The sequence below is a fragment of the Phoca vitulina genome, unplaced genomic scaffold (assembly GCF_004348235.1).
Source record: "Phoca vitulina isolate PV1807 unplaced genomic scaffold, GSC_HSeal_1.0 scaffold89, whole genome shotgun sequence".
In the NCBI taxonomy this organism is placed as follows: Eukaryota; Metazoa; Chordata; class Mammalia; order Carnivora; family Phocidae; genus Phoca; species Phoca vitulina.
The window spans coordinates 642,337-658,393 of NW_022589792.1; the positions used below are offsets into that span (position 1 = coordinate 642,337).

The window sequence follows — 16,057 nt, forward strand, 5'->3', positions numbered from 1 at the left end:
GCGCTAGCTGCTTTCCTTGAGAAGGAAACACACAGAAAGGCAATTGCATTTATGTCATTTATTTCAATATGACCTCCAGGAAGAATTCTCTTGTGTACAGTAAGTGAAGAGCAATACCTGAAAACTTCCCCAAATTCCTCTCATTCATACTTCATTCTTTCAGTGAGTATTTTGTGTCTCTTAAGGGATGTGTATTTACCAAAAATCATACCCACATTTTTACATTCATTCAGCTTCTTTCCAGGGTGGGTTTTCACATGTAGAGTAAGATGTATAAGATGGATACACCATTTCCCATGTACCCTACAACCACTATTTCTCTCCAGTGTGGATTATTTTTACTAAGGGTCAAAAGCCAAAAAATAAACACATACAAACATACACACATAAAGGCATACCCATTATTTCTAATATTCATAACATTTTCTGCCTCTGTGAGATTACCAAAGAATGTTAACATACGGGGCTATGTTTTCCCATATATCTTACCATCATAAGGTTTCTCTTCACTGCGTGTTGTGACTTACCCATTAACACCTGAACAATTTTCAACATTTCTTACATTCATGAGTCTCCTTGCACATGAAGCAATCAAGAATTTCTAAAAGATTTCCCGAAGCTTTCCCACAGAAATCTCTCCACTGTTTTTTTAAATGTTGAGTTCTTAAAAGATATAAGAAACAACTGTAGGTCTTCCTGGATCCTTGACATTTGTAGGGTTTTATACCAGTATGAAGTCTCATGTGGATATTAAGGCCTTGGCACGAAGGTTTTACCACATTCCTTACATACAAATGATCTATCCCTAGTATGAGTTATCACGTGCTATCAAAGCATGTGGTCGTATTTTAAGGCTGTATCTCATTCTTACCTTCACATCACTTTTACAGTAGTTTCTTATTTATCTGTAAGTAATCTCTATGCCCAAAGTGGGGCTCGAACTCACAACCCTGAGATCAGAGTCACCGGCTCTACCAACTGAGCCAGCCAGGCACCCCTGACTTTCACAGTAATTTTAGATATGTAAAATTAATGTTTAGAACAGTAACAAAAAGGCTCTCCCACATACCTTATAACTGGAAGGTTCTCTCAAGTGTGAGTTCTTACACATTCTGTAAAGTAGGAACAATTACTGCCCTCCCATATACCTTATATGAATGGGAATTCTGCCCCAGAAAGTTCCTATCATGTAAGGATGAAAAATGAGTAAAGATTTCTCACACATTCTTTACTTTCATAAGGTACTTTATCCAGATGAGTTTAGATGTGAATACTAAGGTCTGAAGAACACTTACAGGTTTTTTCACATGCCTTAGTTCTTAAATGTTTAGCAAGTGCCGAAGATTGAGCGAAGGTTTTCCCACATTCCTTACATTCATATGGTTTCTCTCCAGTGTGAGTTCGCATGTGAATATTAAGGCATGTGGAGTATCTAAAGGCTTTCTCACATTCTTTACATTTGTAGGGCTTTTCTCCAGTATGCGTTCGCATGTGCATATTAAGATTTGTAGAACGAGCAAAAGCTTTCCCACATTCTTTACATGCATAGGCCTTCTCTCCAGTGTGAGTTCTTAAATGTGTGGTAAGGCCTGAAGACTGAGTGAAAGCTTTCCCACATTGCTTGCATTCATATGGCTTCTCTCCAGTGTGTGTCCTTACATGCTGATTGAGCATTGAAGAATTATTAAAGGCTTTCCCACATTCCTTACATACATAGGGTTTCTCTCCAGTGTGTGTTCGCACGTGTAAGACAAGTCCTGAGGAACGAGTGAACGTTTTCCCACACTCCTTACATAAATATGGCTTTTCTCCACTGTGAATTCTTACATGTTTTGTAAGGTATGAAGAGTGAATAAAAACTTTGCCACATTCCTTACATTCATATGGTTTTTCTCCAGTGTGAATTCGCATGTGTAAAATAAGTCCTGTCGATCGAGTAAAGGCTTTCCCACATTCCATGCATACATAGGGCTTTTTTCCACTGTGAATTCGTCTATCATCTGTAAGGTATGAGGAATGAGGAAAGGCTTTCCCACATTCTTTACATTCATATGGTTTTTCTCCAGTGTGGTGTCTCATGTGTATCTTAAGGGATGACTGATCAACAGAAGTTCTCTGACAGTCTTTGCATTCACACACTTTCCCTCGTGTCTGAGTTTTCTTGTGCCCAGTAAGATTTGAAAGCTGACAAAAGGCTTTATCATGTTGAACACTCTCAGAAGTTTTCTCCCCAACAGGGATTTCCTTGAGCAAAGTACAAATAAAGTTCTTTTTAAAGGCTTTCCCATTCTGATTACCCTTAGAAGTTTTCTGTCTACTGTGAGTATAAATAAGTGCCCACTAAATGCTCTTCCATACAGGTGAGAGCCATATCGCTTCCCTCCAGCATTGCTTCTCTCCTGTTGATTAAGGTTTAAGTGATAACTAAAGACTTTTCCACACGCACTATAACAGAATTTCTCCCTCATCACAACTTTTATGCATTGGAAACATCATCATAATTGAAGTGTTTTTTCCATTTCCATTTAAGTGTACAGAGTTCCTGCCCTGTTTTTGAGTTAAGTTGAACAGACTCTGAGGCTAGGGCCCTGAATTATATTCTACTTTCACAGAGTATCTTCTGGTAATTATTCATACTAAGTCATTTAAAACCTAAATTATTCTGACTAAATCCCAGTGCATCAAAAACTGGACATCTGAGTTATATTTATGTGGATCTCTGAGGAGAAACGGGTTTGAAGTAGGTTTAGAGTGCTCCTCAAATTCTTGATATTCAAAGAATCTCTTCACAGATTGTGCTTTCTTTGGGTAAGTGACATTTATTTCATATAATTCACATGGATTGTGTACTTCTGGTCCAGGTGTGGAAGAAAGGGATTACTTTTGGAGATCTTACCAATTGTATTCCATTTGATGTTTTTTCCAAAGAAATATCTTGAAGGGATGTGGAACCTTTGGTTTTGAGCTGCAAATCCAATTCTGAAAAAAAGTGGAAAAATTTAGTTTTGGAGAAAAATCCTGGGCTAAAATTGTTTAAAAGCATATGGCACAGAGAATGACACCACAAAATATGGTGAAGTAGGGAACTCCAGGACTCCTTCCCATCAGAAAACAACTAACAAGCTTACAAAACCTATCAAAATCAACTATTACAGAACTTTAGAACCTAGTCAAAAACTTACAACCACCAAGGGAACACTTATGGAAGAAAGAAGCAACTATAGTTCACCAAGAGAGTGCTGAGGCATTTTAATTACCCACCTACCACCCCCCCTCTCCAGATCACCGGCAGCCATGTAGACAACAGGATGCATCCCTGAGCAAGTTACAAGTGCTGAAAGGAGCACTATGGACTTTGCTGAAGAACTGCCATTGTGTTTCCATCTGCCTGGCAGCTTCCTCGAGTATCACCGCTGCAAGCGTGTGCCTTTATCTCACCCAACTCAGAGAGTTCCCAGGAGCAAGGCAGCATCTCAGACAACTACTGATGAAAGTGTCTAAAGGCAAAGTGTTGCCCACAGCAGTCCAAGGAAAGGAAAAGCCTTTGGGACAAATGAAAGACAGCCTGAAAAGCCTTAGAAGGAACAGACTGGGAATGTTGATATGTGCGTAAATAAAAGCTCGAGTGTTTACCAGGGAATCAAGAAGTCCACAAGCACACTGGGGGCTGGATGCATGCTGAGAAAGGCCGGAGAGGACTCAAAACTTTCACCTCTGGCTGACCTTCAGCCAGGAATGGAAGGCTAAGGAAGAGTTGTAGATGGTCTAGCTAAACACTGAAGGAGTGGCCCAACACACAGCCAATCAACAAAAACTAAAAGAATATTTTAGTTTTCTTTTCTTGGCTCCAGTATTTAAGGAATTTCTGTCACTCTAAGGTGACCACTAAACTAATAGAACACAGGTTTCAGGGACTGCACTAAAAAGAAGGCAGAACATACAAAAACAATTTATAAAAGCCACTAAACAAACACCAACAATACACAACAAGCAGCAACAACAAACCCAGGGAGGGGGTGAATCAGATTTTCAAACTGCCACATTATGGTATCTAAAATTTACATTCCCAACTAAAACATATGAGGTATGCAATGGAACAATAAAAAAATTAATACAAATTGTTCCTGAAGGCCAAAGCATTGGACTTACTAGTAAGTTTAAATCAATCTGTTTCAACACACCCAAAAAGCTAACAGAAACCATAGACAAAGAATTAAAGGAAACTAGAAGAATTATGTTTCACTTAAGAGATTGTCAAATAAGAGACAGAAATTACAAAAAAGAACCAAATAAATTCTGGAGCCAAGGGGCAGCTGGGTGGCCCACGTCATGATCCCAGGGTCCTAGGATCGAGCCCCGCATCAGGCTCCCTGCTCAGCGGGGAGCCTGCTTCTCCCTCTCCCCCTGCCACTCCCCGTGCTTTTGCTCGCTCTCTCTCTCTCTCTGTCAAATAAATAAATAAAATCTTTTTAAAAAAATTCTGGAGCCAAAAAGTACAATATCAGAAATGTGTAGTATAGGCAAAAAGATAGACATGTACCTGAATAGAAAAGAGAATCCAGAAAAAAAACCCATACATCTAGAATCAATATATTCTCAACAAGCATGCCATGACCATCCAATGGGGGAAAGAACGGTCTCTTCAACACACAGTGCTAGGATAACTGGATATTTCTATGCAGTAGAATCAAATGGGACCCCTACTTCACACCATATACACAAATTCACTCAAAACGGATCAAAAACCCAGTGTAAAAGCTAAACCTATAAAAACTCTTAGAAGAAAACAAGGGTGTAAGCCTTCAGAACATTGGATTTGACAGTGTCCGATCTATCTATTCTTAGATATGACATCAAAAGCACCAAAGAAAACAAAGATAAACTGGACCCCACTGCAATTAAAAATGTACATCAAAGGACACTATCAAAAAAGCAAAAGGATAACCCCAAAAATGGGAGAAAATATTTGCAAATCATCCATGTGATACGGGTCCACTATTAGAGTACAGAAAGAACGCCTATGCTTCAACAACAACGAAACAAACAACCCAATGTAAAAAATGGGCAAAGAACTTGAATCAGCATTTCTCCAAAGACATGGAAATGGTCAACAAGCACACAAAAGATGTCCAACATCATTTGTTTTAGGGAAATGCAAATCAAAACCACAGTAAAATACCACTTCATACCTGCTAGGATGGTTACTATTAAAAAGAAAAAAGAAAAAAAAAAAAAGAAAGGGGGGAGGGAGGAAGGAAGAAAGAAGTGATGGCAAGGATGTGGAGTAACTTCTAGACTGCTAGAGGGAATATAATATGGTACAGCTTCTGTGTAAAATAGTTTGGTAATCCTTAACAAGTTAAACATAAAATGACCATATGCCCTCACAATTCTATTTCTAGGTAATAAGTTATAGTCATGAAACTGAATTTTATATGATTCTATTTGATATGTACAGAATAGGCAAACCTGTAGATTAGAAAGTAGATTAGTGGTAGGGAGGCTGACTGCTTAATGGTTACAGGGTTTCCTTTTCAAGTGATGAAAATATTTTGGAACTAAAAAGAGGTGATGGTTGCACAACACTGAATGTACTCAATACCAATGAATCATACCCACTAAAATGGTTAATTTTTGTGTATTTTATCTCTAAAAAAATATATATGGCACATACTTATGTCTAAATATGCATGAAATAAGATAAAAGGTTGAAACAAAAGGGAAATTGGACTACACAGAGTTTGGCTTGTTAGGAGTTTGGCTTGTTAGGAGTTTGGCAATGATAAAGGGTATGGTGCTGAAATTGTAGGCAATGTACAAGGCTTAATACTCTGGAAAACTAAGGCTAACCATAAACAAAAAAACACTGATAGAATCAGGAAAACAAGATAGAAAGTACTGTAAAATGAGCTATCTGCAAGTAATGAAATTTTCAATTGAGTCAGACGGATCTTTCTGGGAGAACAGGAAAGGTTGCAATCAATGGAAATTTAAAGGTAAAGAGAGTTGAAGGTTCCTAAGCAAACTCAGAAACCGAATGACTTCAGCCTTCTCAGAAAAAGAGTGTACCTTTGAAAGTCTGCCAAGTGGCATTTCCAAATGTATGGCACCTTTCCCAGGCATGAACTTACCCTGCAGAATTCCTCTCCCTTCTGTCCTCAGCTCTTCTGCTCCTCCCATTGAAGAGTTGAGATCAGGTTTGCATGATTCGTATCCTGCTTACAGGAAAAATATATAAAGTGGACCTTGCAAGACATGAAACACGGCTCTTTGGATAGGAACCAACACTTTAGCTTCAGGGTTTCTGTAGACAGTGAAGTCTCACTTTACGAACAGCAAAATAATCACACGAAATTTTAAATCGATGCAATAAAACTATTCTAAAAGGAACAAAAATATAAGTACGTTCTTTCTGTGTCCTCAAATGACTAGAGAGCTCTAAGACCTGAAAATCATGTCCAGCCTCTACACACATTTAAAATCCTAAGGTTTTCAGTCCCTAAAAGGAATAAAGTCATTTATTTAGACAGATCTTCATTTTCACAGGGAATCCTCTACATAGTAAGGCCCCTGAGGCCAGGGATTACGTCTGTCTTGTTTACCACACTATTCCCATTTGACAGCAAAGATACTTAAGAAACATTCATTTCGTAACATTCATAACATTCATGAAGAAATGATTCCAGCCTTACCTAGTATAATGAGATTCTGGTAGTTCTCCAGCATCACATCTCTGTAGAGATCTCTCTGTGTTTGATCCAACAAAGTCCACTCCTCCTGGGTAAAGTTCACAGCCACATCCTCGAAGGTCACTAAGTGCTAAACCATCAAATACATGCTGGCTTCAGTTAACCACCATCTTCTTTGAGGTTCTCAGGAAGATGCATGAGGGACTGAAGCAGGTAGACCAGAAGCCTATGGTACTCCTGGGCCCAGACCTCTTCTCCTCTCTAGGTTCAGATGCTGCCTGGTGACCACAGCCAGTCACATGGACTTACCAGCATCACTGACACATGACTACATTTATGTTATCACAACTTGACTGTGGGCTATTCGTGCTTTATTCCTCCTCTACTTATAGGCTGTAGTTAGCACTGAACACAATGCAAACACTGTAAAATCTTCTAACAGGTGAATTATTTCCACAGTAACACACACATTCCATGGGATTAGATACCTTCGTATCATTCCTCGGTATCTATCATACCACTCCACAAAACGATAAGCCAACAAGCATGACTGAGGATCAGAAAGAATTAATGAATATTGAGATAAAAGAATCATATAATCTTGAGGATTAGTGTAATCCCTATATATTCTGAGATGGCATGAGTCCTGGAGAAATTGACCCGAGACTCACTCCTTAAGCAGAGTCATTAATTGCTATAAGAAGCCTGGGGACATTACAAGGAGAAATGACTACCCAACAAATAAGCCTGACATTCTGCAGAAAGGTCAACTTTCCACTTACCTGAGAAGAATTCATCAGTAACCCAGCCACCATCCTTGCCTCCTCAATTTTCCCCTCATGAAGACAGTAAGGGTCCCAAGAAAGATGACCTCAGAGAGAAGAATGCCATGAACTCTGAAGCCAATCCAGTTCCAATAATCACATGCCTATAAGCTATTCCACACCAGGCACAGAACATACCACAAACACACTAATTCCATAAACGGGCAAAGTGCTCTCAGTTACCTGTAGCAAGAAAATGGTTTTCTGGATCTTGCTACCCATGAGGCACAGGTTAAATATTCCAATTTAGAGTTACACAAATTACAGTACAGAGAGACAGAGCTATCTCACACAACAGAATTCATGAACATGTTACCCCCTCAAAAAGCACACACACCTTCCTGCCTCCCAAATCCCAGGAGCCTGACTTGTACATGCTCTGCTCATTTCAGTCGCTCTTCTATGGTCTACTGCATGATCACTCAGCCCCTGAGCACTGAGCACTGGATCTGCCATTTGTGATGGAACTATATGAAAAGAAGCATCAACAAGGACTCACCACACACCTGATTCACATCAAGGGCTGCCATCCTGTGAATCTGATAGTGAGAATTTCCAAAATATTCCATTTCTTGCTCAGAAGACCACTTCAGAGAAGCTTTTGAGTTTAAATTAAGAGGTTGATCTCAATTTCTCTTTGACTACTGGAGTGTCTGGGTAACCGGTTCACAATATCCATCATTAAGCAATAGACATTTTTCCTCAATCATCAAACATCACTCTTTAGCCATCTCTGTGCAGATAAAACATGTGACAGCCATTAAAAACTGTCAAATATCCTACCATGCAAATATTAATACCAACCTCTATTTACTGAGCACTGTTAGTAGCTCTACAAATATAAACTCCTTTAGTTGCCCTAACAACCCTCCAAATTGGGTATTAATAACTGTCATTTAATAACTGAGAAAATGTAGGTTCACACAGTATTAATAACTGTCTCAAATCACCCGTTAGGAAAGGTAAGCCAGGCAGACACATGTTGGTATGGCAAAAGCCTTATCTCCTGTGGTGGTTGTTATTCCTCAGATGACCAGAATTCAGTCCACATCCTCTGCTAGGCATAATAGAAATGAGAAATACACAAGATTTTATGAAATGAGAAGTCCTTCTGAGCACCCCCTGCTGGAACTTGGTTGGATTTAGAACCTTTGCCTCCTTCTGTCTCTTACTCCTTCATTCAGTCAGCAAATATTTAGTAAGGGCCTTCCTTCTGCCAGGCCAGGTACTGGGCAAAGAGGAGGGAACAGTTCTTAGGGATCTCACAGTTCAATCGGGCAATGCCGGTAATAAACAGATAATTATCAGTTGGTGATGAGCAGTATAGTTAAAGAATCAATCCCATTAAAGTATAAGGAGTACTGCACATATACAAATATATTCCTGATACAGAAACAAGGCTAGTTAAAGGTAGGATAAAGACAGAATAGGGAAATAATCACTTCAGAGGACTGTGATAATTTATACCTCACTTAAAAAGTGTCCAAAGTTTGACCCCAAGACATCCAAACTTGAAATACCATAATTTTACAAAAACTCAAAATACACTTATGTTAGCCACTCCAACAGCTTCTGAATCATGTCACTGGGTTTTTTGTTTTTTAAAAAAGATATTATTTATTTGTCAAAGAGAGAGAGAGCACAAGCAGGAGGGGTGGCAGGCAGAGAGAGAAGGGGGCTCCCTGCGAGCAAGGAGCCCAATTCGGGACTTAATCCCAGGACCCCTGGATCATGACCTGAGCTGAAGGCAGAGGCTTAACTGACTGAGCAACCCAGGTATCCCAGGTTTTTTTTTTTTATGTTGAAACCGAAGGCTTTCCATATTATCTCACAGTTAACCACAAAGACTAGTATACAAATATATCATGCATCTTTTCACCTTTTCTTATTACTACTTTTTTCCATCATTAGTTTTATTTTTATTCATTCAGTACATTTTCTTCTACTTCTGTATTTCTTGCTCAACCTTATGAAGTAGAATGCTTAGATCCATTTCTCGAACTTCTTTTATTAAATTACAGCATACTTACAACTAAGGGAGGCAATCATGAATAAAAATCTCAATGAGGAATTAAGAAATGAACAGCCCCTTATAACCATCATTCAGGTTGAGAAATAGAGTATATCCAAATCCAGCATCTCAGACATATTCCTTGTCTCTTTTCCAAATCACTCACTCCATGCCTCCCAACTGCAACCACTATCCTGACACTTTAGAGTGTTCTGCCTGTTTTCGAATTTTAAAGAGTATCAAACAGCATGCATTCTTTTATGTCTGGCTTCTTTCATTAGACATTATGTTTGTGACGTTCATCCAAGTTGCATCTGTGCTCCTTCCTTTTACTAAAGAGTATGCCACAAAAAATATATGCCACAATTCATCCGCCTGTCCCTTGATCCACTTTGGGTTATTTCCAATTTAGGGATATTTCAAATAATGATGTTACAAATAAGGATGTCTGGGTGGCTCAGTCAGTTAAGCGTCCACCTTTGGCTCAGGTCATGATCCCAGGGTCCTGGGATTGAGTCCCGCATCAGGCTCCTTGCTCAGCGGGAAGCCTGCTTCTCCCTCTGCTTGCTGCTCCCCCTGCTTGGGCTCGCTCTGTCCCCCTCTCTGATAAATAAATAAAATCCTCAAAAAAAGAAAAAAAAATGTTACAAATACTGTTTATGTTCAATTGGTGGACATGTGTGTGTGTTACTGGTGTGTAAGTTAGTCGATACACTTTAAAACACTTGGCACTGTCACTCTTTTTTTTTTTTTCTTAAGATTTTATTTATTTATTTGACAGAGAGACAGTGAGAGAGGGAACACAAGCAGGGGGAGTGGGAGAGGGAGAAGCAGGCTTCCCGCGGAGCAGGGAGCCCGATGTGGGGCTCGATCCCAGGACCCTGGGACCATGACCTGAGCCGAAGGCAGACGCTTAACGATTGAGCCACCCAGGCGCCCCGGCACTGTCACTCTTTTTAGTTTTACTTTTAGACATTTAGTGTGTGCAGTAGTATACACTGTGGTTTTTATTTCCAAATCTCTGGTTGCTAATGAAGCACTTTTTCATTTATTTGTTGTCCATTTGCATTTTTTCTTTTATTGAAGAGCCTATCCAAACCTCTTGCTCATTTTTCACTCTGGGTATTAATTTGTAGGAGTTATTACATAACTCCTTTGTTGTTACATGTGAGGCAATTAACCAAGTACTAAACGTCGAATATCATGCCTGCAAATTATTTTCATCTCCTTACCTTCAAAGAGCTTATCATAAACATTTAACTATACACATGGAGAGTTGTAGAAAGAGGTCCACTACGCATGCAGAATACTAACAAATGGTCAATGTGCAACAAGGTAACCTGAATAATACATCAAACTTCCATAACGGGTGCCCACAGCCAGAGCAGTTCCGTCCAGTGCTCACCAGAACGCCCGCAGTCGCCGGGTGAGAAGAGGGTACTGCGGCCGTTTTCCACCACTGCGTACACGTTTCTCCCCTGGAGAAAGGGCACAGTGTTTGTTGTGGCAGCTTTTGAAGAGAGGCGCACACCGGACGGAGAAAAGGCCCTGCCTCCACCGGGGACCCCGAGCCATGGCCACGACCCCCACCCGCGCTGGCGGAGCCGACAGAGGCTCTCGGAGGGACCGGGGCGGCCGCAGTCCCTCGGGCGCGGTCGACCGGCGGGGAGGAAGCGCCGCGATTCCCAACCAGCCCAGGAAGTTCGAGACCCCCGGCGCTGAGCGCCCCGCAGGGGGCCAACAGAGCGGAAAACTTACCTCCCACGCAGGGCGGAGCGGGAAGTGAGATGTTATCCGCCGAGCACTTCCGCTTCCGGTTTCAGATACGAGGTCAGCGTAAGGGGCGGAGCCTCAGGAGCATCCGGGTCGGGTTACGGGTGGCGGCCTCTTCTTCCAGACGCCGGGGGAGGCGGTGGGACCTGGTTCCAGAGCAGGCTGTCCACAGCGACCGGGCCGGAGAGCCGAGAGGAGCGCAGGGGACCGAGTTGGAAGAGGGACAGACGCGGTGGGCGGGGTTTGCCTCCGGGTTCCGGGCCAAGGAAGCTCACCAAGGGCCTTTCTACAAGTCTTTCTCCATGTTGGGTCAGCTCCACGTAGCGCTGTGCATGTTTATGAAGATAATCCTGCTAGTCCACAAAAGGAACTCCTAGCGCATTCAGTCCTCTTTTTAGACCTTTAGTCTTGTTTGAGATAGAATTCTCATAGCACATAATCAACCCGTTTAAAATGTACCATACAGTGGCTTTTAGTATAGTCGGAGCTGTGTATCCATCACCACAATTTTGGTACCTTTTCATAATCACAAAAGGAAACCCAGTACCCTCTTAGCTATAATACCCACCTCACCCCAAGCCCAAGGCAAGAACTAATCTACTTTTGGGGCGCCTGGGTGGCTCAGTTGGTTAAGCCACTGCCTTCGGCTCAGGTCATGATCCTGGAGTCCCGGGATCGAGTCCCTCATCGGGCTCCCTGCTCAGCAGGGAGTCTGCTTCTCCCTCTGACCCTCCCTCTTCTCATGCTCTCTCTCTCTATCTCATTCTCTCTCAAATAAATAAACAAAATCTTTAAAAAAAAAAAAAAACTACTTTTTGTCTCTAGGAATTTGCCTATTCTCACATTTCATGTAAACAAAATATTACAATATGCGGTCTTCTTTGTCTGGCTTCTTTGACTTACATAACGTTTTCAAGGTCACCCATGTTGTAGCATGTACCAGTACTTCATTTGTTTTTCTTACTAAATAATATTCCACTGTATGGGTGTATCACAATTTATCCATTCATTAGTTGATGGACATTGGGTTACTTCCCCTTTTTTGATTATTATAAATAATATGGGATGTTTTTTGAACAGCGATCAGAGGAAAATTCATATTCTTAAACGTTTATATCCTGAAAAATGAGACAGTAATATATATCAAGCTAAAAAACAGACAGAAAACCTAGAAATAGAATATCATTGCAAACCAACATAGAAAGTTATATAGGAACTTAACACTACAAAAGAGCATCAAGCCCAGATGGATTGGTTTTTGGCTGAGTGGGGGTGGTAACAGCTTTATTGGAACATAATTCACATACAATTCACCCATTTAAAGTATACATTCATTCAGTGGTTATTATACTCACAGAGTTGTGAAACCATTACCACAATCAGTTTTAGAACAATTTCACCACCCCCAACACCCCATCCCATCCCCAACCCTAAGCTGCTACTAATCTATTTACTGTCTCTATAGATTTGCCTATTCTGACAATTTCATGTAAGTTTTGAAAAATACTGTGTGGTCTTTTGTGACTGATTTCCTTTCACATAGCGTAAACTTTTCAAGGTTAATCTATTTTGTAGCATTTATCAGTATTTTATTCTTTTTTTATTATTTATTTAATCTACACCCAATGTGGGGCTCAAACTCATGACTCTGAGATCAAGAGTTGCATGCTCTTCTGACTGAGCCAGCCAGATGCCCTAGTATTTTATTCTTTTTAATTGATGAATACTATTCCTATCAGTTGGTGGACATGTGGGTTGTTTTCACTCTTTGGCCATGAAATACTGTCGTACAAGTTTTTATGTGGACATATTTTCATTTCTTCTAGATATATGCCTGGGACGGAAACTGCTGGGTCATATTGTAACACTACGTTTAAGCTTTAGAGGAACTACCTATTTTCCCAAAGTGGCTGCACCACTTTACAATCTCACCTACAATATTTGAGGGTTCCAATTTCTCATCCTGTCCAACATTTAGTGTTGTTTTGTTTTTTTTTTTAATATTATAGCCATCCTGGTTGATGTGAAGTAGTATTTCATTGTAGTTTTCATTTTAATTTCCCTGGTGACTAGTGGGTATTGAGTATCTTTGCATGTGCTTATTGGCCATTTGTATGTCTTCTTGGGAGAAATATCCGTTCAAATCCTTGACTATGTTTTAGTTGTGTTATTTACCATTTTATTATTGGACTCTAAGAGTTCTTTATATATTCAAGTTGTCAGCCCCTTTTCAGATATAGAATTTCCAAATAGTATCTCCCATTAAATAGGTTGTCTTTTCGGGCGCCTGGGTGGCTCAGTTAGTTAAGCGACTGCCTTCGGCTCAGGTCATGATCCTGGAGTCCCAGGATCGAGTCCCGCATCGGTCTCCCTGCTCAGCAGGGAGTCTGCTCCTCCCTCTGACCCTCCTCCCTCTCATGCTCTCTGTCTCTCATTCTCTCTCTCTCAAATAAATAAATAAAATCTAAAAAAAAAAAAATAGGTTGTCTTTTCACTTCTTTATGATATCCTCTGAAGTACAAAACAATTTTATTTTGATGAAGTTTCAACTTGTCTATTTTTTTCTTTGGTTGCTTATGCTTTGGGTGTGAAATTTAAGGAACCACTGTCAAATCCAAGGTCACTAAAGATTTACTACTATGTTTTCTTCTAAGAGTTTTATGCTTTTAACTCTTACATTTAGTTCTTTGATCCATTTTGAGTAATTTTCAAATATGGTGTGAGGTAGATATCCAGCTTCATTCTTTGTTGTATGGATATCCAGTTGTCCCAGCACCATTTGTTGAAAAGACTATTTGTTCCCCTACTGAATTGTTTTGGCACCCTCACCAAGCATCATTGGACCATAAATGTGAGCGCAGGTGTTTTAGTTAGGAGAATTATACCTTCAAAGTTCAGATATTTGTAGTACTCCTTAAGTTGTTTAAGAGCAATGAGAATGCAGAAAAACTTCCTAATTCCTTTTATGAAGCAAGATAACATTTATATAAAACCTGATCGAATACAAAAATAGAAAATTACAAAGCCATATTACTTGTGAATATTGATTCAAATGAGCTATGTTAAATATTAGCAAAAGAATATGAAGCCACAGGGGTGCCTGAGTGGTGCAATCAGTTAAGCATCTGATTCTTGGTTTCCACTTAGGTTGTGATCTCAGGGTCATGAGATCAAGCCCCACATCGGGCTCTCGGCTCAGCTGGGAGTCTGCTTAAGATTCTCTCTCCTTCTCCCTCTGCCCCACTCTTTCTCTCTAATAAATGAATAAATCTGCATGGAGCACTGGGTGTTATACGAAAACAATGAATCGTGGATCACTACATCAAAAACTAATGATGGGGACACCTGGGTGGCTCAGTTGTTAAGCGTCTGCCTTCAGCTCAGGTTGCGATCCCAGTGCCCTGGGATCGAGCCCCTGCATCGGGCTCCCTGCTCTGCAGGAAGCCTGCTTCTCCCTCTCCCACTCCCCCTGCTTGTTTTCCCTCTCAAGCTGTGTCTCTCTCTGTCAAATAAATAAATAAAATCTTTAAAAAAAAACTAATGATGTATTGCGTGGTGACTAACATAACATAACAAAATTAAATTTAAAAAAAGAATATGAAAACACATTAAGAAAATAATAAACTTGAGCACGTGGAATTTACTCTAGAAATTCAAGGTTTGCTTAGTTATTAGGGAATCTTTAAATAATATACCATATCAACACATTTAAGAAAACAAGTCATATGATTATTATCTTCATAGATGCTGATGACGCCTTTAACAAAAGTCAACACCCGTATTGATAAAAGCACTTAAAAAATAGAAATTGATGAATATTTTCTTAAGATGATTGCCTATATCGGGGCGCCTGGGTGGCTCAGTTGGCTAAGTGTCTGGCTCTTGATTTCAGCTCAGGTCACAATCTCGGGGTTGTGGGATCAAGTCCTGCATTGGGCTCCATGCTCCACCTGGAGTCTGCTTAAGATTCTCTCTCTCCCTCTTCTGCCCCTCCCCCTGCTCACGTGCTCTCACTCTCTCTCTCTCTCTCTAAATAAGTAAATAAAACCTTTTCAAAAAAATATGATTGCCTATAGGGGCGCCTGGGTGGCTCAGTCGTTAAGCGTCTGCCTTCGGCTCAGGTCATGATCCCAGGGTCCTGGGATCGAGACCCACATCGGGCTCCCCACTCGGCGGGAAGCCTGCTTCTCCCTCTCCCACTCCCCCTGCTTGTGTTCCTGCTCTCGCTATCTCTCTGTGAAATAAATAAATAAAATCTTTAAAAAAAAAAAAAAAAAAAGAGTCTGCCTTCTGCTCCGGTCATGATCCCAGGGTCCTGGGATCGAGCCCCGCGTCGGGCTCCCTGCTCAGTGGGGAGCCTGCTTCTCCCTCTCCCACTCCCCCTGCTTGTGTTCCCTCTCTCGCTGTGTTTCTCTCTGTCAAATAAATAAATAACATCTAAAAATATATATATATATATATATGATTGCCTATATCTATATCTATATGTGTGTGTGTGTATACATGTGTATCTGGGTGTGTACTGGTGGTATTGGTTAATGCAGTTAGATAAGAGAAACTAGTAAAAAACATAGGAATTGCAAAAAAAGTAAAACCATCTCTTTTTACGGATGATATGATATTGTACATGGAAAGCTCTAGAGAATTAATGGTAAAATTAATTAATGGTAAGCAATAAAGAATGTAGTAAGTTAGCAGGATAGGTAATTGCCATCTAGAAATCAAAAGCCTTCATTTATTTACTCAACCAATAACCAGTA

General features: G+C 40.4%; 1 protein-coding gene across 1 annotated transcript; it reads right to left on the bottom strand.

Annotated features, from left to right (window-relative positions):
* On the bottom strand, nucleotides 1-9,172 carry ZNF846 (zinc finger protein 846). Its single transcript, XM_032396050.1, is given in 7 exon segments — nucleotides 1-2,327; nucleotides 2,330-2,399; nucleotides 2,897-2,979; nucleotides 6,132-6,218; nucleotides 6,693-6,819; nucleotides 7,472-7,560; nucleotides 8,013-9,172. Coding segments are annotated over 7 exon segments (1,593 nt in total). The 5' UTR covers nucleotides 8,083-9,172; the 3' UTR covers nucleotides 1-1,260.
* Nucleotides 9,173-16,057: the final 6,885 nt, after the last annotated feature.